The sequence below is a fragment of the Chinchilla lanigera genome, unplaced genomic scaffold (assembly GCF_000276665.1).
Source record: "Chinchilla lanigera isolate Chin_1 unplaced genomic scaffold, ChiLan1.0 scaffold00155, whole genome shotgun sequence".
In the NCBI taxonomy this organism is placed as follows: Eukaryota; Metazoa; Chordata; class Mammalia; order Rodentia; family Chinchillidae; genus Chinchilla; species Chinchilla lanigera.
This window is the reverse complement of record NW_004955556.1, coordinates 1,609,115-1,632,023: the sequence shown is the minus strand read 5'-3', so window position 1 is coordinate 1,632,023 and position 22,909 is coordinate 1,609,115. Positions and strand designations below refer to the sequence as shown.

The window sequence follows — 22,909 nt, the reverse complement described above, 5'->3', positions numbered from 1 at the left end:
ACACTTAGGCAAAATTGATTAACTGCTATCTTTTTTCATCTCATAATATAGATACTTTGGTAAATAATTAATTTGCCTCAAAAAATTAAAACTCTAAAAATTAAATGAAAGCTGTAATTTGGTAAATTGTTTTCTTCAGGAATTAGTAGTCTCTTATTATTATCCATAAAGTTATTATTCATAACTTTATAAACCAGCACTGCTATCTTTAAGTATAAACTGTGATTAAACATTTGATCATGGGCCAGATAGAGAGCTATCTGTAGCAGGAAAGAATAGTTGGCATGCTTGTTCATTTCATGAGTGCATCTAATCCCATAGCTAATTATTTAATTAGAACCCTCACTTAATCATCACTTTCACACTATCATGAAACTCTGGAATTTCAGAAATCTTATTTTACACTGGAGAATGAAGTCAGCTAATATCTCACTATATATGTTTCAGATCTCATGTATATCTTTAAAATTGATTTACAAGCTAATTGCTACAGAGTGTCCAGGATTTTATAGATCAGCATAATTCCTGATAAATTGAAATGCAGAGTGCTCCTAGGATAGTTCTAATGATTCAGAATCACTAAGTTAGCATAATAAACTAGTGTTTGGGGGAATTCTAAATCATACTCAAGCATAGTTACCTCTTTATTACCTCTTCTTGAACCAAATTTGTTTTGAAATCTATTTAAAATATAAGTGCTATTTATGATCCAGCACTTGTGCCAGGTTCTAGAGAAGCTCTTACACATATACAGAGAGAGACACCATAAGGCTCTTGTTTGCACCATTAGGTATGGCAGCAAAAATCAGAAACAGAGTAAAGTATCAACAGAGAATAAAAAATTGTGATATAGTCATACAGTAAAATACTGAACAGCATTTAAATAACTCAGAGGTATCTGTATCAACAAGGGACAGTATCAGACATATTGAATTGAGTTTAAAAACAGAATATATGTCATTGTACCATTTATCTGTAGTTTAAAATGTGCAAAACAATACCGTATATTTATGGGTGAATCCACACATAAAAAAAATGAAACATACATGAACACCAAACTGAGGATTTTGCTCACCTCTGAGAATAGAGAAGAGGAAGGAGCTTTATTTCTAGCACATTTCTAGCAGTTGGGGTCATTTTATACACTGTACTCTGTGGCTGTCATTTTAAGCCTTCACATATAATCAGTTAGCCAGCCACAAATTAAGGAAAACATTATTATATGCTCAGTATTGGGATTCTAAAAGCCTAGTCTTGGTTCAGATTCTGTAAATCTGATTTACTAGCTTTGTGATTCTTGACATATTAACATTTCAAGGCCTGTTTTCTTACCTAATTTACAGAGTAGTTATGAGAATTATGTTTTGCTATTTATAAACTTATATTTAAAAAATATTAATGTTTCTGTTCATTTATTGTTACAGAAGTGCATTTTGCAGTCTGTGTACCGGAATTGAGAACAAAACATTGCTTTGGAAAGGTCCTTAAACCCTCTTAACCAGTACCTGTCCTAAGGAATAAATGTCTTCAAATTTTTACTTAATAATTCTCCTAAAAGATTACTTTAAAATAGACAAATATTAAGTGTAAAACTTTCAAAATTCATTGTTATGTTATTATTATGATCAACTGAAGAATTTAGTTTATGGAGCAAAAAGGGTTATTTTGGTCCTTAGCCATAGCTACAAAATTCAGTGAACTTGGACTAGGGCCTCTGAATCTCCAGTTGTTTCTGATTTGTGCACATTTAAGAGTCAACAATTAGAAGCCTATTTCCTTGGATATAAAATAATGGAATCCACTCACATGCTTTGAACTTTATAGTTTGAAATAGTCCTTTTATTTTGCAGATAAACTATTAATAGGAATGAACTTAACAATTAAAAATAAAACTTGTAAAAAAATTTAAAAATGAAATAAAATTTGTGTTTTCTGAAGACAGTCAAAATTTCTAGTAATTTTCCATGACCCCCCAATGTGGTTTGGTTTTGCTTTTAATTTGGATAGGACATACCTGTTAATATGGCAATTTAAAAGAAGATTATAATATGTATGTACATTTTGGTGTGTGGATATATATTGGTATGCAATAGTTATGACATGTGTAAAGTGTATAGTTATATCCATTTATATAGTACCAGTTTCTTAATCCATGTAGTTTTATGCTACATTTGATGTAAGGTAGTTACAAAACAAATTCAGATTTTTAGTCAGGTAAGGAAATCACGTTAATCAGTAGTGAGATGGCTTTTGAAATATTACACAAACAGAAATCATCTCTTATAGTATGCTGGGTGGTCTAATATGAACAGCAGCGTAGCCTCGCATTTTGGTCTTACTGTCCCAGCTTTCCTTTTTTTTTTTTTTTTTTTTTGGTTTTTCTCCGGTACCGGGAACCGAACTCACGACCTTGCGCTTGCCAGGCAGGCACTTTGCCGCTGAGCTAAATCCCCAGCCCCCAGCTTTCCTTTAACTTTGAGGCTAATCTTGTGCCACTTACTTAACTGCAGGCCCTGTATCAGGCAGTGGTGAATCCAAATGGTTTTATAGTCTCAGTCATAAAGTTCAATAATTTAAAGACAAGTTACCTTACTTGGGCTTGGTTTCTCTGATCTGTCATGGTGAATGTCCTGCCCTGTGGTGGTGTCATGGGGTAGAGAAGACACGAGGAGTTAGATAATAGTATGATGCTCTGTGTCCCAGTTAGGAAACAGCTTCTGATGTCCTCAGATCTGGCGTTCGTGTTTAGCAGCATATTGATTTGTTTAGTTTCTCTTCCAAAGCAGATTTGAACGGTATTGTTCTTTTTTAATTACAAAATAATCTTCTATTTACATACTTCTATATGTACCTCCCCTTCTCTGTATTCATTCTGTGTCCAAAAGGATGGCAGTAGCATATTTATGTAGAATTCTGGGGCAGGTGTTTTGAGTAGAATTGTTGGCCACATGTTTTTGTACTATTCCTTGGTTTAAGGGTAGGAAGAAGAATTCCCTTTAGGCTTTAAGCTGTCTAGTGGACGTAGACACATGTGAGGCATTTGTGCATTCAGTGCCCACTGTACAGGTGGGCCTTGAAGATACACAGTGAATAAACAGGTGTCTGTCCTCGCAATCCATTGTCTCTTTGGATCCACTAGCGTTTTAAGACAGTTGCTACACTTTATACAAGTGTATTGTGTTAAGTACAGAAGACAAATGTCGAACATCGCAGGTTGGAGAGTGACCTGATTGTGTTTGCCTTTGGAGAAAGTGAGGAATCTATGTTAGAGTGTTCCATAAATTCTGTTTTACAGATTTTTGCTTAAGTTTTGTTTTCTTTTTAAATTTCTTATTACAGTGCAGCTTATGATGCCATTCTGGAGAGAAATGTTGCAATCAAGAAGCTAAGCCGGCCATTTCAAAATCAAACTCATGCCAAGCGGGCCTACAGGGAGCTAGTTCTTATGAAATGTGTTAATCACAAAAATGTAAGTGAGTAGTTAAAATTTCTTAAGTGTATATCACATCAACTTTTAATCATGAATACATGAATAGGAAAGACTTTTTAAATAATTAGGAGCTTTAAATTGTTCTTCCAGATTGAAACACTGTTTAAAAGGCATAAACATACACTCACATCTCCATAGTGTAAATTTTTTCTTAACCTTATTAAATGATATTAAAAGAAAAGTAACTTCTGAAATTTAGATTGTGTAATTTCCTGACATTTAATTTGCAAAAGGAGTTTTAAGGAAATGTTTTAGAACAATTTTATTCAGGATTGGCCTCATCTTTTGCTTTTTGTTCTTTATAAAGATGGCATTTCAGAAAACTATATAGCCTTAGCACAAAGTTGAAATTGTTCTCCTTTTGCTTTGACACTGGAACTTAATAGAATTAAAATCATTTTTCCCTACCCCACTTCCTTTTTTTTTTTTTTTTTTTTTGGGCAGAGTCTAAGCCATTAAATTGCCCAGACTGGGATTACAAACATGTGCCACCTCATCTGGTTTATTTTGAGAATAAACAGTTACACTTTTCAAACTTATACTACACATACTGATACTTTTATGATGGTTTTAATCAAATGATCACTCAAAGCTTAGAAGAAACAAACTAGGAGGGAACTTGTGCAAGGGATAGTTTTATAAAATGCTAAAATGGAAGTATCTGGCTAGAGACACTTTGTGGTTTTGTCCAAATGAGTTAATGCAATATACTGAATACTCAGTACTTTCTAATGACAGATAACACAACTTGACCACATGTTGAGAGTTAAGAATATAAATCTTCTGCGTACTGGAGGGTACAGGTTCTTTACCCAGAGAAAAATGCATGGTTGCTAAGGATTAGGTTCCTTAACAGGGAAGCTTACCCTGTTTTGAAGGCACAACAAATACCAGATACCCCGATCCAGTTGTAGTTTAACTCTGAAACGACGGTGGGTGGACATTAAGTGCCAAGATCTCTTCAGAGAGATTTTTGTGAGCTTCATTGAACGGGGAAGACTTTGAGGAAGAATAGACTTATGCTAACTTCTAAAGATGGGGTAAAACTTGACTTAGAGAAGAGGACATCCGAGAGAGAAAAAATGCATAGAAAAGGCTCAGAGACAGGTTGAAGTTAGTCATTAACATTGAAGAAATTATATAGCTGTTCTTGTTCCAGGTAGGAGCTAGAGATGTTACTCATCCAGGCTTTGTTGGTCTCTTGACCTTGGTAGAGCTGCTGGTGTTCTCAAAGCTCATGACGAGTTTCGTGATGAGGTATTGCCTTTGTTTTCTTTTGGATAAGAGTCTGGTTAAGTCCTTCCTCCCAGACCTGTGTGCCACTGTAAAGAGAGATGTCTCCATTTGCTCTTTAGTGGGAGTGGCACAGTGGAGGGCCCAAAACATATTTTGTTCAGTGAGTGAATATAAAACTAAATGTGATGAAACCAGAAATGGTAACTGTTTTTCCACTCTGTGACAGAGGGATGTTTTTGTGTCTTGCTTTCTACATGTTTTCATCTTCTACGTAGATTGTATATTGGTTGCTCTAAATATCTCCAGGTTTTCCCACTCTTTTCAAGGATGATTTTGAGTTTTTCATTTTTCCTTGGTCACTTATCTCTGAAAATACTTTATTAAGGACCCTAGCATACAGTGTTGCCTGTCTGATACAGTCCTTTGACCCTGAGGCCTATCATCTTCTTTGTACCACAGACATTAAAATCTGTTTTGGAAATCATGGCTCCAGATGACTTGGGTAATCTAACAGTAATTTTTTTCTCAAAAGCCTGTTGACAGATCACATCCTGCCCATTTTTGTTTTTTTGTTTTTTTTTTTTTTGGTTTTTTGGTTTTTCTCCGGTACCGGGAACCGAACTCACGACCTTGCGCTTGCCAGGCAGGTGCTTTTTGCCGCTGAGCTAAATCCCCAGCCCCCCATTTTTGTTTTTTTAAGTAGCTATACCTTCTTTCTTTCCCTTCCAGATTTCAAAGGGGAAATGTTACTCTCCCTAGCATTGGTGGTGAACTTATGGCATAGGCACTGTAGCTGGCTGTTCGTGTCATTGAAAGCTCTAAAAGGTTCACATCGCTGCCCTAGAGTATTAGAGGTTGCTTTTTTCTTTGTCTGACTTTTCATTTATTGGCTTCACTTTCTAGTTTTGTCTTAAGGAACCTTTGGACATACTGCAAAAATTGAATGTCTATCAGAATTTTCCAGTTCTCTCTAATACTTAATTTTATTTATATAGATGCTATTATTAGAGACATTTTTCACAAATACCTTTTTAAAATCTTCCTATACTGTCTAGTTGAGTTTCTCTCATCTGTTGCTGTTGTCATTCTTCTTGTCCACAAAAGGAAACTATAAACGTCCTCTCAGTGAATTTTTTCCTAATTATTACTTCTGTCAGCATAGCCATATGCCACTCACTAAGCAACCCTTGACTTTTGCTTGACTATCGAATATCTCATTGTTATAATTTCCTTTATTTCTCATTTTGAAAAAATAGGACAGCTGCTTTAATCTTATCTACTGTAAGTTAATTGATACATAATTCAGTACCATACAGTTAACTCATTTGAGGGATACAACTCAGTGGTTTTTGGTATATGTGGTGGGATAATCTCTAAAGTTAGTGCTAGAATATTTTTATCATCTCAGAAAGAAACTTTGTGTCCCAGCTGTCATTCCCCTTCTCCCGTACCTGTCTAGCTCTGAGCATCACTAAGCTTATTGCTGTCTTTCTGTGCTTCTCTTTTTTAATACCTCTCCTCTCTTGGATTTCCTAGATGTCACTGAGAAGAGTTTTACTACCTGTCCAAGTCTTCGCATGTGCAGTTCATCTGGTGGGGAGACTCGAATTAAGTTAGAGCAGTCAACTGCTTTCTTTCTTACTGTCATTTCCCGTCTTAAGCAAGTTTTTTTACTCTTCTAGTGTGTTATTTTTCTGAATTTATTCACTGGAGAGATATTTAAATGTCTTCTATAAGCAGAACTTAATGCACTAGATGAATGAAATAGATTCTGTCCTCATGAAGTTTGTTTAGAAAAACAGACATTCCCATCTTTAAGTTGTTGGCAGACATTTAAAATGTGTGTCAGGTCCATTCCTATAACACTGAATAAGCCACAGTTTTTTCCAACAAGGCTCCTATGTGGTCAGGTTGAAGCTGTTGTGAAGACCAGACTTACAGTACAGGGTGAGGGCCGTAATTACATGGAAGATAACTAGGGACAAAATAGAGACAGTATTCAACTGCCAAGGGGCGGTCAAACCACAAAAGAGGCTCATCTGGATGATTAAGTGATAAGCATAGGGGATAGTACTTTTAAAACCATCAAGAGTTTTTAAAAATGCCCTCCTTGAAACTAATTTAGTATGGGTGAAATGTCAAGTTTAATATTCAGCAGATGAAATAAATGGGTACCATCATAGTGGGTGTCATATGTACTGTTGACAAAATTTAGAACATATATGTTGGCTTTAAGTTTTTAAGGAGAAAATAATATGGCCAGATTTTTTCTGGTTTTTCATTTACCATATCATAGGCAATAAAATGGTAACTGTAAAAAAATTTGCAGAAAACCACTGTTTGGAACTCTAGCTGTCTTACCCTGCTCAGGCTGTCATAACAGATACCACGGATTGGGTGGCTTGAGCAGCAAAAGTGTATTTTTCAGTGCTGGGGCTGAACAGTCGAGGTTTAAAGTACTGACTTGTAGTGGCCAACTTTTCGGTTTACCTTCATGTGGCCTTTTCTCAGCATGCAGAGCTTCCTCTACCGCCCTTCCTCCTCAGCAGTCCCCATTATGAGGACGCTATCCTCATAACGTAATCTAACAGTAATTATCTCCCAAAGATCCCATCTTTAGGTACCATCACATTTGGGGATAGGATTTCAGCATACAGATCTGAAAGGAACAGACATTAAGCCTGTGACATTAGTATTTGAAGTAATTACAGCATGAACACACTAGAGGAGATTTTAGATTCCTCAACCTGTACAGTAGCACAGGGAATGAAAAAAAGAGGTTGAGGTGCAAACTGACAATAGAATACCATTCTTTCAGATATTTTTTATGGTAAGGGTGCTAGAATAGGAGACAGAAATCACTCTGAACCTTCTATTGTAAAGTGGAGAGCACAGCGGGGGGCATGTTCCTTAACAAGTTTGGATAGGAATAAAAATGAGTTCAGCTTTATACTATTTGTGAGAAATCTGTGCAAGTGGCCTTGTGTATCTGAAACTCCTAAGCTTTTCAACAAAGACCTTTTAGGGCATATTGGGAATTAGCCACATAGTGATGTTTGAAGAAAATGACATAGATAATTTCATACAGGGAAAGGGTTAACAAGGGAGAAAGAAAAGACTTAAATTTAAAACTAGTAGTGGGAGAGAGTTTGCCTCTCTAGAGAGGGTATGCCTGTTGATAAATCAGTGGAATTGATTGGGAATAAAGAAAGCTGGGAAATTGGGGTAGTATTGAAAACTGGAACCAGTGGGAAGAAAGGGCTGAGATTATAGAAAACATTGAGTGCGATGAGCTAGTAGAAGATATTTACATTTGTTGACAAATTATGTAGAACTTTTTGTGGTATAAGTACTTTCAAATAGAGTATTCCTGAGAGGAGAGGGTTATATAAAACTCATCTTTTAATAAAGGTTTTTGTTAGTTTTAAGACCATTAATCAGTTTTAGGTTCATAGCAAAATTGGGAAGAAGGTACAGGGAGTTCTCTTATATCTTGTGCCCCTACAGATGTCTATATCACCCTAAATCAACATCCCCTACCCCAGTGATACACTTGTAATTGATAAACCTACATTAATACATAATTATCATTTATAATCTGTAGTTTACATTAGGTCTCTGTGTGTCTCTTTGTCTCTCTGTCTCTGAGTGTGTCCGTCTGTCTGTCTGTCTCTCTTTCTCTCTCCCTCTCCTCTTCTTTCTCCCTCTCCTTTTCTCCCTTTTCCTTGTAGTCTGGGGATCACATGCTACACAAGCATTCTACCACTGAGGTATACCCCAGCCTCCCAGGTCCACTCTTAGTGTGATATATTGAATGGATGTGATGTATTCTACCCTCATATTTTCATATAGTTTCACTGCCCTAAAGATTTTATATGCCTCCTCCTAATCATTCCTTCCTCTTCCCTAATTCCTGGCCGTAAAGCTTTAATATATTAAAATTATTACTTGCGTTTAAAACATACAATAAGTGTAAAATTTAAACATAAAATTTGAAGGATTAAACTGGTGAATTTTTAAAACACATTCCTTTCAACTCGAACTGCCGGAGGTACGTGCATGACTGTCTCATTGGGTGGTTTGTACCACTAGTGGTACACGTAGATCTAAGCACTTTTATTCCTCATCTTACTAATAAAATTAATAAAAAGCCACCCAACGGGGATAGTCAGGCATGTACCATGGTGGTTCAAGCTGCCTAGCAGTGAGACATACAAATTACAGCCCTGTTATGATGTGTTAAGCTATGTATTTGCAGTTCCCAAATGAAGTACTAAGTTATTTCTAATGTCTGTGTTTCTCCTTTACCACAGATAATTGGCCTTTTGAATGTTTTCACACCACAGAAATCCCTAGAAGAATTTCAAGATGTGTAAGTATGGTAATTAGAATAGTGTTAGTACAAAATGCTGTTAATACTTTATTCTTAGATTGTGGCTGTCCTTTTCTCCCCATGAAGTTACATAGTCATGGAGCTCATGGATGCCAACCTCTGCCAAGTGATTCAGATGGAACTAGACCATGAAAGAATGTCTTACCTTCTCTATCAGATGCTGTGTGGAATCAAACACCTTCACTCTGCTGGAATTATTCATCGGGTTAGTAGATAAACTACCACTACATGCTTTTTTCATCATGGAGATGAAAATCAAATAACAAATTAATCATTTTAAATTATACAGTTCAGTAGCATTTAGTCCATTCACACTGTTGCACAGCTTCCATCTGTATCAATTCCTAAGATACTTTCATCAGCCCCTACCCCCAAACTCCAATATTCCTTAAGCAATCACTGCTTGCTCTTCTCTCACCTAATCATCCTAATCTGCTTTCTCTGTCTGTGGACTTACTGTTGTGGATATCCCATATGAATGGAATCCTTGATACATGACCTTTCATTTAGCATAATTATTTTCAAGGTTGTCCATGTTGTATCGTATATGGGTACTCTTTATGACTGAATAATATTTTGTGTATCACATTTCATTTATCCATCCATTTATAGCCATTTGGATTATTTCTTTTAGGTGTTATACCTAATACTGCTATGAAAATTCATGCACAAGTATGTGAAACCTGGTGTAGTGGTCCATACCTATAATCCCAGCACTTGGAAGGTTGAGGCAGGAGGAGTGCCACAAGTTCAAGGCCATCCTGGGCTAGCTACATAACAAGACCCTGTCTCAAAAAAAAAGTATTCGTTTGAATATTGATTTTCATTTCCTCTCGATATATACCTTAGAAGTAGAATTTCTGAATCATATGGTAATTATGTGGTTCACTTTGTGAGGAGCCAAAGAATTGTGTCTTGAAGCAGCTGCACCATTTTATACCCCCAGTAACAACATACAAATGTTCTGGTTTCTCCACAGCCTTGCTTAGTACTGCTGTCAATCTGGCTTTGAGTCTAGCCATCCTAGGGTGTGAAGTGGTGTTTCACTGTGGGGTGAATTTGTATTTCCCTAATGACTAATGATTTTGTGCATCTTTTCATGTGTTTGTTGGCAATTCGTATGTCATCTTTGGAGAAATGTGTATGTAAGTCTTTTGCTTATTTTTTAATTTGTTGTTTGTCTTTTTGTTTTGGTAATTAAGTTCTTTCATATTCCATATAGGTCACACCTTTGTTGGGGTACATCTGTCCTCCCTTTCCATAAGTTGTCTTTCTACTTTTTTTATGATACCTGTTAATATGTAAAAGTTTTTAATTTTTGTGAAATCCAATTTTTTTGGTTGTGTGTGCTTTTGGTGTCATGTGAGAATGCATTTTCAAGGTCATGAACTTCTATTTTCTTGTAAGAGTTTTATAGTTTTACCTTGCAAAAGCCTTTGATCCATTTTGAGTTCTATTTTATGTGTAGTGTAAGGTAAGGGACCAACTTCTTATACGTGTCTTATATGTTCTTATGTGGAGAAATCCACTGGTTCTAGCTCTGTTTGTCAGAGACTGTTCTTTGCTTCAGAGAATGGTCTTGTTAAAAACCACCTGGCCATAGATACATAGTTTTATCTTCAGACTCTCATTTCATTGGCCTTTGTGTCTGTCTGTATGTCAGTGCCACATTATTTTGATCACTGTAGTTTTTAGTATTAAGTTTGAAATGGGGAAGTAGTATCAATCCTCCAACTTGGTTCTTTTTCAATATTGCTTTGACTATTTAGGGCCCCTTATGATTGAATGTGAATTTGAGGATCAGCTTTCCTGTTTATGTGGAAAAGGCCATTGGAGTTTTAATAAGAATTCCACTGAGTCTGTACATCACTTGATAGTTTTGTCATCTTAACAATATATAGTATTCTAGTTTGTGAACATAAGCTAATAAGTTTTATTAGTCTACTTAGACTGCCATAATAAAATGATAATAGATTGTGTAGCTTCAACAATAGAAATTTATTCTCTCACATTCTAGAATTCTGTGGTCCAGGTGCCAAAATATTTTTGTTTCTCTTTAGGCCTCTCTTTCTGGTTTGCGACAGCTGCCTTCTTGTTATGTCTTCACCTGGCCTCCTCTCTACCTGTGTGGGTAAAAAATATTCTGGTGTTTCTCTTATGAGGACACCAGTCAAACAGCGGCTTCACTCTTGTGGCCTCATTTTAACCTTAATTATCTCTATATGGACCCTATGTCCAAATATATTTGACATTGGCGCTTGGAGCTTCAGCATAAAAATTTTGAGGGGACACAATTCAGTCTTTGACATGATCTTATTAATTTCCTTTGGCAGTGTTTCATAGTTTTGTTTGCGATAGTAGGGGTGGAATGCAGGGCTTTTACACTGAACCACATCTCCAGCTTTTTTTTTTTTTGAGACAAGGTCTCACTGAGTTGCCCAGGTTGGGCTCAAACTTGTGAGCCTTCTGTTTTAGCGTTCCAGAGTATTAGGATTGTAGTTGTGTACCACCATACCTGGCTGTTTCATAGTTTTTAGTGTACAAACCTTTCACCTTAGTTTATTTCTCAGCATTTTATTCCTTCGGCAGTTATTATAAATGGAATTATATCCTTGTTTTCCTTTCAGATTCACTGCTGGCTTGTAGAAGCACAACTGATTTTGTTGTGTTGAGCTTATGTCACAACTTCAAAAAATTTATTAGATCTTTTGTAGTGAATTTAAATGATTTTCTATGTATGATTTTGGGTCATATCATCTGCACCTAAGTTTTTACTTCTTTCATTTCAATTTGGATGCCTTTTTTAGCCTAGCTGTTCTGGCTAGAGCTTCTAGTAAAATGTTAACTAGAAGTAGTGAAAATAGATATCTGTCTCTGTCTGTTTGTTTGACATCTCTATCTTATTTTTTAATATTAAGGGGAAGGCTTTCAATCTTTACCATTATAGTAGTCTGTTTTCTGGTTCTATAACTAAGTACCCAAACCTGTATACTTATAAAGAAAAGAGGTTTATTTAGCTTACAGTTTTGGAGGGTGAAAGTCCAAGATGGGTCAGTATGATCTGTTTGGCCTCTGATGAGGGCCCCTAGCTGTGTCATAGCATGGCAGAGACTGGGAGCTGACCATGTATAGAAGGGGCTGGGCATATGAGGTGGCCTTGCTTTGTAGCAACCTAGTCTCAGGAGAGCTAACTTACCCCAGACCACTGTTGGTTCCTTCTAGGGAAGTGCCACAGTGACCTGACTACCTTGAACTACAGGTTGTACCATCTCAGCAGTGCTGTGCTAGCAGTGAAGCTTTAGCACATGACCCTTGGGGGAGACACCAGGCTATAGCAACTGCAAAGTATGACATTCATTATGGGGTTTTCATAAGTGTGCTTTTTCAGGCTGCAAAAGTTCCCCTTTTCACTGGAGTTAGTCATATTGTGTAGCCAGAATATAGAGATATCACAAGTCTGCCCTTAATAATACATAGGCACAAGGCCTTGTGTCCCCAGGACCACCATCACTCAGGACAGCTGGCTGCATGTTCAGCAGTGCTGAGGAGTTTCTTTAGGCACAGTCTTTAATTAGAGTGAACCATAGGACTCTCAGAAGTACCATGTTTGATCATTTACAGTGAAAGGGTACAAATTAGAACTAGCAAAGGAAAAGAACTCACAGGGCAAAATGTGAAGTCCAAAACAGGGAGCTTTCAGTAATCCCCTCAGCCACTGAACATGACCACGTGCAGGAGTCCTCTCAGCCACATGCACAGTACTCTGAGGCACCGAGCACAGCACACAAGTACTGCCAGCCACAGAGCATGACAACAGACAGAGTAGTCAGCCACGGACCACAGCATGCATGGTACTGCCAGCCACAAAGCACTGTAACATGCAGAGTACTGTAGCAACAGACCATGACGACACACAGAGTCCTCTCAGCTATAGATCATGACAGCATGCAGGGTGCTGCCAGCCACAAGGCTGGATAAGATGCAAACTTCCTCACCAGGGAAGCTCACCAGACCTTTGATGTCCACAGTTTTTAATTTGGTCTCAGTCATACTGCTTTCCTGGTTGATCTTTAGTTTCCAGTCTTTCTTAAGACTCATGTTAGTACTTTAATCTTTATTTTTTTGCGGAGGTTGAATTGATGAGTCCCAAAGTCCCACCATAAATCATGCTGTCAGCCTGTCCTGTGACCAAAGCCCACATGCAGAGATAGTCTATCATGTGAGATATTTAGGGGCTTAGCACATGTACATGAGGGCAAGGGTCAAAACATTCTTTTACATAAAATCATTCTTCATGTTTTCTGTTACTAGTTGAAATATTTTTATCATGAGTGTTGAGGGGTATTTTTCCCTGTTTTTCCAATATTGTTGATTGAACACTGAGACTTTACACAGAGCTACATCCCCATCATTTTTTATTTTAAAACAGTATTTTGCTGAGTTGCAAAGCTGCCTGGCCTGGGCTTGAATTTATAAGCCTCCTACCTTAGGCTTCTAAATTTCTGGCATTACAAGTGTGCTACTACACCTAGATGGACTTTTTCAAATGCATTCTGCACCAGTTGAAATGATCATACATATGTTTTCCCCTTGTTCATTATTCAGTGTGGTATATTGCATTGTTTGATTTTAAGGGGATTGTTTTGTTTTGGCTTTCTTAAGAGTAGAAAAATGTATTGAGAGAAAGAAAACTGTCTGAGAGGGACAGAAGTAGGCTTGGAAAGTAGGTGGCCCTTGTTTTGTTTTTTGAGACAGGATTTTGCCATGTAGTTCAGGCTGGCCTTGAATTCACTGTGTGAATTCAGGCAGGCCTCAAACTCATGGCTATCCTCTTGCCTCAGTCTACCAAATGCTGGGGATTACAGGTACGTACCACCATGCCTGGGTGACTTTTGAATATTAAACTATCCTTACATTTTGAGATAAATCATGTGTGGTCATGGTATATAATCCTTTTAACATGAGATTGAAATTGCTTCACCAGTGTCTTGAGAGAGTTTTGGCCTCTGTTCAGTAGCAATATTGGTATGTAGTTTTTTTGTGATGTCAAAGTAATGCTGGCCTTGGAATGAGTTAGCAAGTATTCCCATCTCTATTTTTTGGAATGCATTAATGATAATAAAGTACAAATGTAGAAAATTTCTTAATATAGTAAAGTTGAGTTAGTAAGAGACATACTAGGATCCATTACCAGTGATGACCTTTGCCCTAGGTTGGATGGTGTGTGAAAATCCAGGATAGAGACATGAAGATAGAGTTTATCAGGGAGTCTTCTTGCTCTCTTTTCCTGGATCAGCTGTAAAGAAGTTTAAGGTGATAAACAAAAGCCTGTGCTCTTGCAGCAGGGGTTCAGCACACAGTTGGTTGTGATGTCTCTGTTTTACTCATGCTAAATTCACCTCACCCTATGCCATTCTGGAATTACTTTCTTAGTAAAATAACCTGGTCTTTCATCCCTTAGGGGTTCAGTGCAAGTCAGGATTAGGGGTGAATAGTCACTCAGAGTCTCCAGCTGAATGAGGCTCTTTACATAGACAGGCAGGCCTTAATTCTCTAACCACTGTTCTAAAGCCTCAGGTTTATTATGCATATGCTGTGCAGGTGACGGCTTCATGAAATGTTTTGCTGCTGGTACTTCGGATCACTTTTCCACCTTTGATACTAGTTTTCCTTCTGTGCAACTCCTAAGCCATTATATTTGAATTGCTTGGCACCAGATGTGATTCAGATTTTCTGGTCTCAAATGTTTTCTCATTTGAAAATATTTATATGGACTTTACTGGTTGGGTACCCCTAATCTGAAAATCTAAAATGGTCCAAACTCTAAAACTTTTTGAGTATCATGTTAACACTCAAAAGGTTTTGGATTATGGAGCATTTCAGACTTCAGATTTTCAGATTAAGATAGTTCAGCATGTAGTAAGACCTATTTCTGGTACCAGTCTTAGGGTTAAATGGAGTGGGCTTATCTGAAATCTTGAGTTCTTGGTGGTTGTACATGACTAAGGTTTATTTTCCTCACTGCATGCTGAGTGCAGGGCATAGTAGGGGAAGAGACTGCTTATAAAGATGCTTCACAACCCAAGCTGCCCACATGTCACTGTCTGGGCTCCCCTAATCCCCAAAGCAGGGAACAAGACCACAGGGGCTGTGCACTGGTTCTTCTTTTCTGTGTCCCATTCCCCTACTCATGTGATTTTGCTTAATTGAGAAGACTGGAAAAATGTAGAGGAGAAGATGGAATGTTAGTTTGTGCCCTCTGCCCCAAATTCATGGAAATTCTAAATTATATTTTCTGATATACTTAGCAGTATTACCTAGCTCAGTAGAAAATATATTATGTGTGATACACATAATTTCAGACATCTGAGGCATTTTTGGTAATTTATTTTTTATTAGCAAAGGAAATTTGTTTCTATAAAAAATTGTATTGGCTCTTAATTTTCTAAAACGTTTAAAGTCAGAATCTTATTTCCAGATTAGTATGCACTAGTATGAAGAGCCAGTGATCTGGAGTCATCACAACTAGACACTGAAATACTGTCAAGGCTTATGATGTTTATTCTTGACTATGCAGTGTTACTTAGTGTTGCTAAGAGGCTGTATTAGAAATATTAGTGGAATATTATGTTCCATAATATTATGTCATAGAATAGAAACAATGAAAAATTTTATTGTCTCATTCACTCTGCTTGTTGGTGTTTGGTATTTAATTTCATAAAACTGTTAGATTATGTGTCTTGTAAATTTATCCATGTTTACCTATCAAAATATGTTAAGGGTATCACACATTCTTTTCTGGATGTAGACATTACAATAGTAATCTTTTTTGTCAGGCCAGCTGTTTTCGCTTTTGTGTTAGTATATTTACTGCTCAACAGCACAGGTAATGCAGTGTGTATGTGTCACGGATATATGTGATCTCTCTCCTTTGTTCATGGTACAGTTCTTCAGAGCTAGCAGGCATGATCATGAAGCCATGAATGTTTACACTCCTGCCCTCCTGTTAATGGGCATAGCACAGATTTCCTTCCCTTTGGGGTCAGGTGGACAGTTCTTCATAAAGAACTTGTCAACTTGTCAACAGCAAGTAATTGTGTGGACCAATGGAACCGAGGTGACAGTATTGTGCCTTTACAGGCAGACAAAAAAGTTCATGAGCAATTTTTTGAGATTTCATGTGAGAAGTTGAGGGGTAGAAAGACTGATAATGACTGTTTTGGTCCTTTGGAGCTGAATATCTGCTAGCCTGAAAAGTCAACTAATGTATGCCACAATGGGTAGGATGGTCCATTTTTTCATTTGTAATGTATGTACAAAGCTTATTGTGAATTTAGAACTAATTTTTAAAATATTGGTCATTTGGTATGCAAATGAAAATAAATGCTAATTTATGACTCTGTTTTATCATAGTGGTTCTTATTTGAGCTTAAGATGCCTTTCCATGTGTCTTTTATTCTATTTGACCAAAAATTTCTAGCTAATAGTAGTTTCTAGGAAATAAAACTTTACTAACTTTTCTTCTCTTGCCTCCTTTTTTTTTTTTTTTTTTTGAGACCAGGTCTCACTATGTAGTTCAGACTTGTATTGAATTCACTAGGTAGCCCAAACTGGCCTTGAACTCATGACATTCCTCCTGCGTCAGCCTCCCCAGTGCTGGGATTACAGGCGTGCCATCATACCCACTTACTAACTTTTATAATAACTGTATATGTTCATGTAATTTTAGAATGACATTTCTCAGCCTTGCCTGTTTATGATGAATCTATGCCCTCATACTACAGTTAAAAAAAAAAATGTTGTGACAAAAAAACTTGAGCTGAAAAATATGTATCTTAGCAATCTTTTAATTTTATTTTTTGAAGGACTTAAAGCCCAGTAATATAGTAGTAAAATCAGACTGCACTTTGAAGATTCTTGACTTTGGGCTGGCTAGGACTGCAGGAACAAGTTTCATGATGACGCCTTATGTAGTGACTCGCTACTACCGAGCACCTGAGGTCATCCTGGGCATGGGCTACAAGGAAAACGGTCAGCATATATTTTTTATTTGAAATTCTCCAATCAAATAAGTACTTTAAACATTTCACTCTTTCATTCATGCTACTCTGTTTTCTCACTCTCTACTAAAATTTGAAGGTTTGTTGAGTGTTGCTACAAATGACCAGCATGAAGATTGCTTTTTTGTTTCTGGTGATGGTGATAGTGTATAAAGGATCAGTTTCTTATAAATAGGGTCTTGGGAAAGCTCCCTACCAAAGATTAGCACCAAGAAAAACTGTCACAGAGTTGGTTGGCATGTTGTCCAGTCTTCAGTAAGAATCATGTAATCACCATACTGCTTCCTGCCCCTTCCCCAGCATACCAAATCAAATGTCATTCTTGTTCTTGATTAACACATTAGCCAGCAAGCAGGGTTACATGTAAGTACTTTCCCCCTTTTCATGACACCCTCACATCTGTTACAACAGATTTGTTTTATGTTTTCTATCACAGGCTACTTCTGATCATTTTGAAAAATGTGGGATGAATTGAATATATTTTTAGCTGCCTATTAGACGTTTTAAAGCTAGGTTTGTGTGTGAATCAGACTTACGATGCAAGAAAGTCTTCCCTGATCCAGATAATGTCTCTTTTCATACTTGTAGCTTTCAAGATCTTCTTGTTTAAAACTATGTTTTTCTTAAGATTTCCAGCATAAGTCATGTCCTGGTTATTTAGTCTGCCATTTTATATGCAATTTATCAAAAGCAAAACCATAAACTTACTCTAGTAGATGTTTACCAAAAAGGAAAACTAAAAGAGATTATTCTCTGGTGAACTGATTTATGAATATTAACTTTCCATCTAAAATTTCATCCTTGAAAGTTGAATCATATATAAATATAAAAAGATTTACATGCATTTTAGTATGTAATTTTAAGGAAACTTCAGTTCCTCAGGATTTCCAAAAATTATACCTAGTTTACAGTGAGCTGGTATTCTCCTTATAGGAAGGACTGTACTAGAAAATGCAGGTTTAAACTTCCTAAGTCCTCCAAAATGGGTAAAGGACATATCTTTGTAACATCTGACCCTGCCCTTTCCTCTTCTTCCCCTAAAAACTTCAAGACCCAAATCCAAGTTTCTAACTGTTTTCTTTTTAAATCACTGTATTTCCCGCTTTTATTATTAAACTCCTCCTCTTCTAAGTTTTCCTAAGTTAACTCTTCATTGTCAATGAACTTGTTGCTTCCGGGATTCTGGGGTGAATGTAGAATGATGTTGCCAAGAAAATATGCTTTCATAGATAAAGCACTTCTTAAATAACTTTATGAAATCCAGTTTGAAAATATGCTTTCATAGATAGAGCACTTCTTAAATAACTTTATGAAATTCAGTAAGAAAATTTCTGAAGAAATCAACTTTTTATGGTAACTGCTCATAGAAACATCATTTCTTTTTAAGTATTTTAATGTGCTGAACTATTTCTGCTCATGCTTTTTTCTTTTATTTAACTTAAAGAGAGAGTATAATGCACAGTTGAACTTCCAAATGATTTATTTTTATAATTTTTCTATCATATATATACTTTTATCTTTATAAAGTTTGTGTTTGGTTTTAGTTCATATTTTATAAATTATCAGGTGAAATGTTTTTTATTTTCTGCAATTTCTGTGCATAGCTCTCACTTTAAAATTAGATATATAGTTAATGCCACACTTTACATTTTCTTTTATGAACAAGAGCTTTTCAAAAAATATTTTGTTTTAAATTATTCCATTAGCAGAAATTAAAATCACTTTTTTCTTTTTGTGATGTTTTGCAGTTTGTATATAATGCAGTCATATTAAGCTTCTTTGATTTTAATGATCTTTTGCTTTGCTTTTCCTTCTTTTGTGCTGCAAACATATAGTGGATTTATGGTCTGTGGGGTGCATTATGGGAGAAATGGTTTGCCACAAAATCCTCTTTCCAGGAAGGGACTGTATCCTTGTGCTGTTGCAGCAGATCAATTAGTGAGGTGATGATGAACTCCTTCTGTTCTCCAATGAAAATGAATATGCTACATTCATACATACAGGTTTTTAAACAGATGTAAAGTTTGTGGCTGTTATAGTTCAAAAATTGTTGAGATAAGAAGCTGAAATATTTGTAGGCTGCATCTGGCAGTAGGACATACAGTCTCTGCTGGTAGTCAGAGCACATTCACTGTCATTCATTTTTATTTTATATTGCTTTTTATGATTTTAAAATGTACATGGTGTGTGTGATTTTTTTTTAATGTTTATATATTTTCTTTTTATTTTAACCAAAATCTTTATGTTAATGTCATTGCATTTTGTTTTCAGTTGACATTTGGTCAGTTGGGTGCATCATGGGAGAAATGATCAAAGGTGGTGTTTTGTTCCCAGGTACAGATCGTATCCTTATCTTTGGCCTAAAATGTAGTTTCTAAAGGTCAAAATGTATGGCAGCACATCAGCTTGGTCAGGTGTAATGTATTTTGTCTCTCCCTACTATAAAATATTGTTAAATTACACTTTCAAAATACCACCTACAATTTGACATAGACTTTGCTTTCCGTTTCATACATAAAAAGTGCTCAAGTGTAACTATCCACAATTTTTTTTTGCTAGCTTTGAGTTGATTTATTTAACCTAAATAAAAAATCATGGCTTGCATTAAAAATTTCTAATAATTATACACTTGAGTATATCGAAGACTTAATGTGAGTTTTGGAATTGCCTGTTGCTGCTGGCCATTCTTTTGTTTTGTCCTTTCACCTCCTTTTTGTTAACGTTCCATGTATTTTGTGTCTTGATTGTTGTCTCATTACTAAGCATAACATAGCTGATTCTTCCATGTGAGAATTTCAGCACTAGTAGTTTGAAATGGTAACGGTTAGATTTGGACTAGTGCCTTTTGTTCATCTGACTACTTTTAATATTTGTATTAACTGTGATATGTTTACCAACAAGTAACATTAGAATTTCTGTAGGAGGAATGTGAGTATTCACTAGGTTATGGTAAGATCTTAGGTCTAAGTCTTCAAGGGCTTGGAATGTAAAGATTAGGAGGAATGAGACCAGGGATTCCTAACCTTACACTTTACCAAAATATTTAATATTGTTGTATGTTTCAGAGCTTTAAAATTTTTATTAACATAGGCTAAACAAAAAATGGCAAAAGAAAATGCTGTTTTTATCGAAGTCATGTTTTTATTACTAGTTATGTTAGTGTAGAAAACTTTAAAGAGCAACACAGATTATAGAAATATTCCTCATTCTGTAGGACACATTTTTTCTTACTAATTAGCTGGAGGAAAGGCAAGCTCTGTATATTGGAATTATGTACTGTTTGCACTTAGAGACTCTGGGAAGTAATGATAATGTGAATTTGAGTTATTTATAATTTATATTCAGAACTTGTGAGGTTAGGATTCCATTTGATGGTACAGTTAGTACTCATATGCACACAGTATACACACAATAAATAAGGTTAGCAAAGCTTATTTATTGATCATTTCTGTCCACTTAAAGTCATTGCCTTTTATGAATTAGATGTGAAATACAGAATTTATAACTGCCACATTCTTTCTTAGAACTCTTTAAATTTCCATATTTTTGTATTTTAATATGAATGTGACTAATGTGTTCAACATTACGTGCAGAGTATTTTTCTTAGCTACTTGATATTAGATATTGACCAGTGGAATAAAGTTATTGAACAGCTTGGAACACCATGTCCTGAATTCATGAAGAAACTACAACCAACAGTAAGGACTTACGTTGAAAACAGACCTAAATATGCTGGATACAGCTTTGAGAAACTTTTCCCTGACGTGCTTTTCCCAGCTGACTCAGAACATAACAAACTTAAAGGTAATTTTTACATATGTATATATTAAATTCCTCTGTGTTTGTGTGTGTGTGTGTGTGTTGTGTGTGTGTTCCTTCATATAGGATAGAACCCAAGATTGTTCCTGGGTAGTTGAACAAAGTGAAGTTTTAGCCTTTAAAGTGAAGTTACCTTTAATTTTATATTTTTAATCATATGTGTGACCTAGATTTATAAGTTTAAAACTGTTCTTTTTAAAACATAAGAATGAACACATAAAACAGAATAAAAGATGAGTTTGAGTTTCTTAAGTATTACTGATAATTTTTGAGAACCTTTATGAATACATGTCCTTTAACATCATTATTTTTGCAGCCAGTCAGGCAAGGGATTTGTTATCCAAAATGCTGGTAATAGATGCATCTAAAAGGATTTCTGTGGATGAAGCACTCCAGCACCCATATATCAATGTCTGGTATGATCCCTCTGAAGCGGAAGCTGTGAGTCCTTTTCTTAATGTTAGAAGAGCATACTGTATTCTTAGGGTTGGAGTTAAATTTGGAGACATTTTTATTTAAGTAAGAACACAAACTCATGATGATGGTGCCTTTCTCTTTTTGCATGAAGAGTACCTTTAGCCACCAAGTGTGCTTAGGCACTTCTTAGGCAAGGAAGCTACTTTGCCCTGCTCTGCCTGTCTTGCCTTGACACCTGGTTAGAGGGGCTGGGGTGGAAAGACTTCTACAGGATGTCCTAACTTAGCTATAAAACAAATTGTTGGACCCAAAGCATAGCACAATTCTATGAAATAAATAAATATGATAATTTCACAAGTTGGAAGAAAGAAACATGAGCATCTTTTTTTGAGCAATAAAAAGAATCTTACAGAACTAGCCTATGGAAGGAGCTTGTTGAGGGTTGATCAGTCTAAGCTTAATAATGCGTTTTATAAGTCAAGTAGCTACTAAGAGTTTATATACTTCCAGGAAACTGCCTGAATTATTATACCCTTGTGTTTTTCAGCCACCACCAAAGATCCCTGACAAGCAGTTAGATGAAAGGGAACACACAATAGAAGAGTGGAAAGGTAACACCTACAAGATTTCTTAGAAAACTGAAAGAGTTTCTGACTTTTTGTGGTAATTTGTTCCTTGTACTTAATGTTAGGGAAATTGATATTTTCTGTTTTATTTTATTTCATTTCTTTTTAATTTAATTTTTAATTTTTTTTTTCCCTAGGGATTAAATCTAGTAGCTCATGCATATGAGACAAGAGCTATAACACTAAGCAACACCCCGGCCTTTTTTTAAGATTTTATTTTGTTTCTTTATTTTTTTTTTGTTTTTTTTCCGGTACTGGGAATCGAACTCATGACCTCACACGTGCCAGACAGGTGCTGTGCCACTGAGCTAAATCCCCAGCCCCTTATTTTGAGACACAGACTTGCTGTGTTGCCCAGGCTGGCCTCCATCTTCTTTTTTTTTTTTTTAGTTTTAAAAATAAAAGGAGGAAAACATTAACAGACAGACAACCTTTTACAGATAGCAAAAGAATAGTACAAACAATACAGAATTACAAACAAAGTGGTAGGAAATTAGCAGTGCTTGTTTTATTACATATTGATATCTTCAAAGTGGTTTCTCATGAAAACAAATAGAGATATGCAATATTGATCAATCAAGAACTCATTAACAGTTTCTTTCAGCAAAGAAATAGAAGACAGATCAACTATGTTAATTTTGCTGTATATACATACATACAAAATTTCTCCTGCTTTCCTTTCTCTTTTCCCACATCCTAGTTGCCCTTTACCCTTGAGCGTTTTCCTATCATTTCACAATGTCTGTCATACCTCCGAGTTTTTATTTACTGTTTCAGGTTTTACACTAGTGAGACAATGCACTGCTTGCACATGCAGGTCTGACTTATTTCACTTATGAATATTGTCTCTAGTTGTGACCGTTTACCC

The 22,909-nt window shown here is 36.0% G+C and overlaps 1 protein-coding gene across 7 annotated transcripts in view; it reads left to right on the top strand.

The window, feature by feature from the left end:
* Mapk8 (mitogen-activated protein kinase 8) overlaps positions 1 to 22,909 on the top strand; it is a 111,992-nt gene that overhangs the window by 73,520 nt on the left and 15,563 nt on the right. For 5 of the 7 annotated variants that reach the window (XM_005412595.2, XM_005412591.2, XM_005412593.2 and 2 more), the window contains 8 exons: positions 3,340 to 3,469; positions 9,040 to 9,098; positions 9,186 to 9,324; positions 16,985 to 17,150; positions 19,451 to 19,522; positions 20,801 to 20,983; positions 21,315 to 21,439; positions 21,963 to 22,026. In XM_005412595.2, the coding sequence (XP_005412652.1) occupies positions 3,340 to 3,469; positions 9,040 to 9,098; positions 9,186 to 9,324; positions 16,985 to 17,150; positions 19,451 to 19,522; positions 20,801 to 20,983; positions 21,315 to 21,439; positions 21,963 to 22,026 (938 nt within the window). Of the gene's footprint in view, positions 1 to 3,339; positions 3,470 to 9,039; positions 9,099 to 9,185; positions 9,325 to 16,984; positions 17,151 to 19,014; positions 19,087 to 19,450; positions 19,523 to 20,772; positions 20,984 to 21,314; positions 21,440 to 21,962; positions 22,027 to 22,909 lie in introns of those variants that run through there. The other 2 variants (XM_005412596.2, XM_013508811.1) reach the window with 2 other exon arrangements.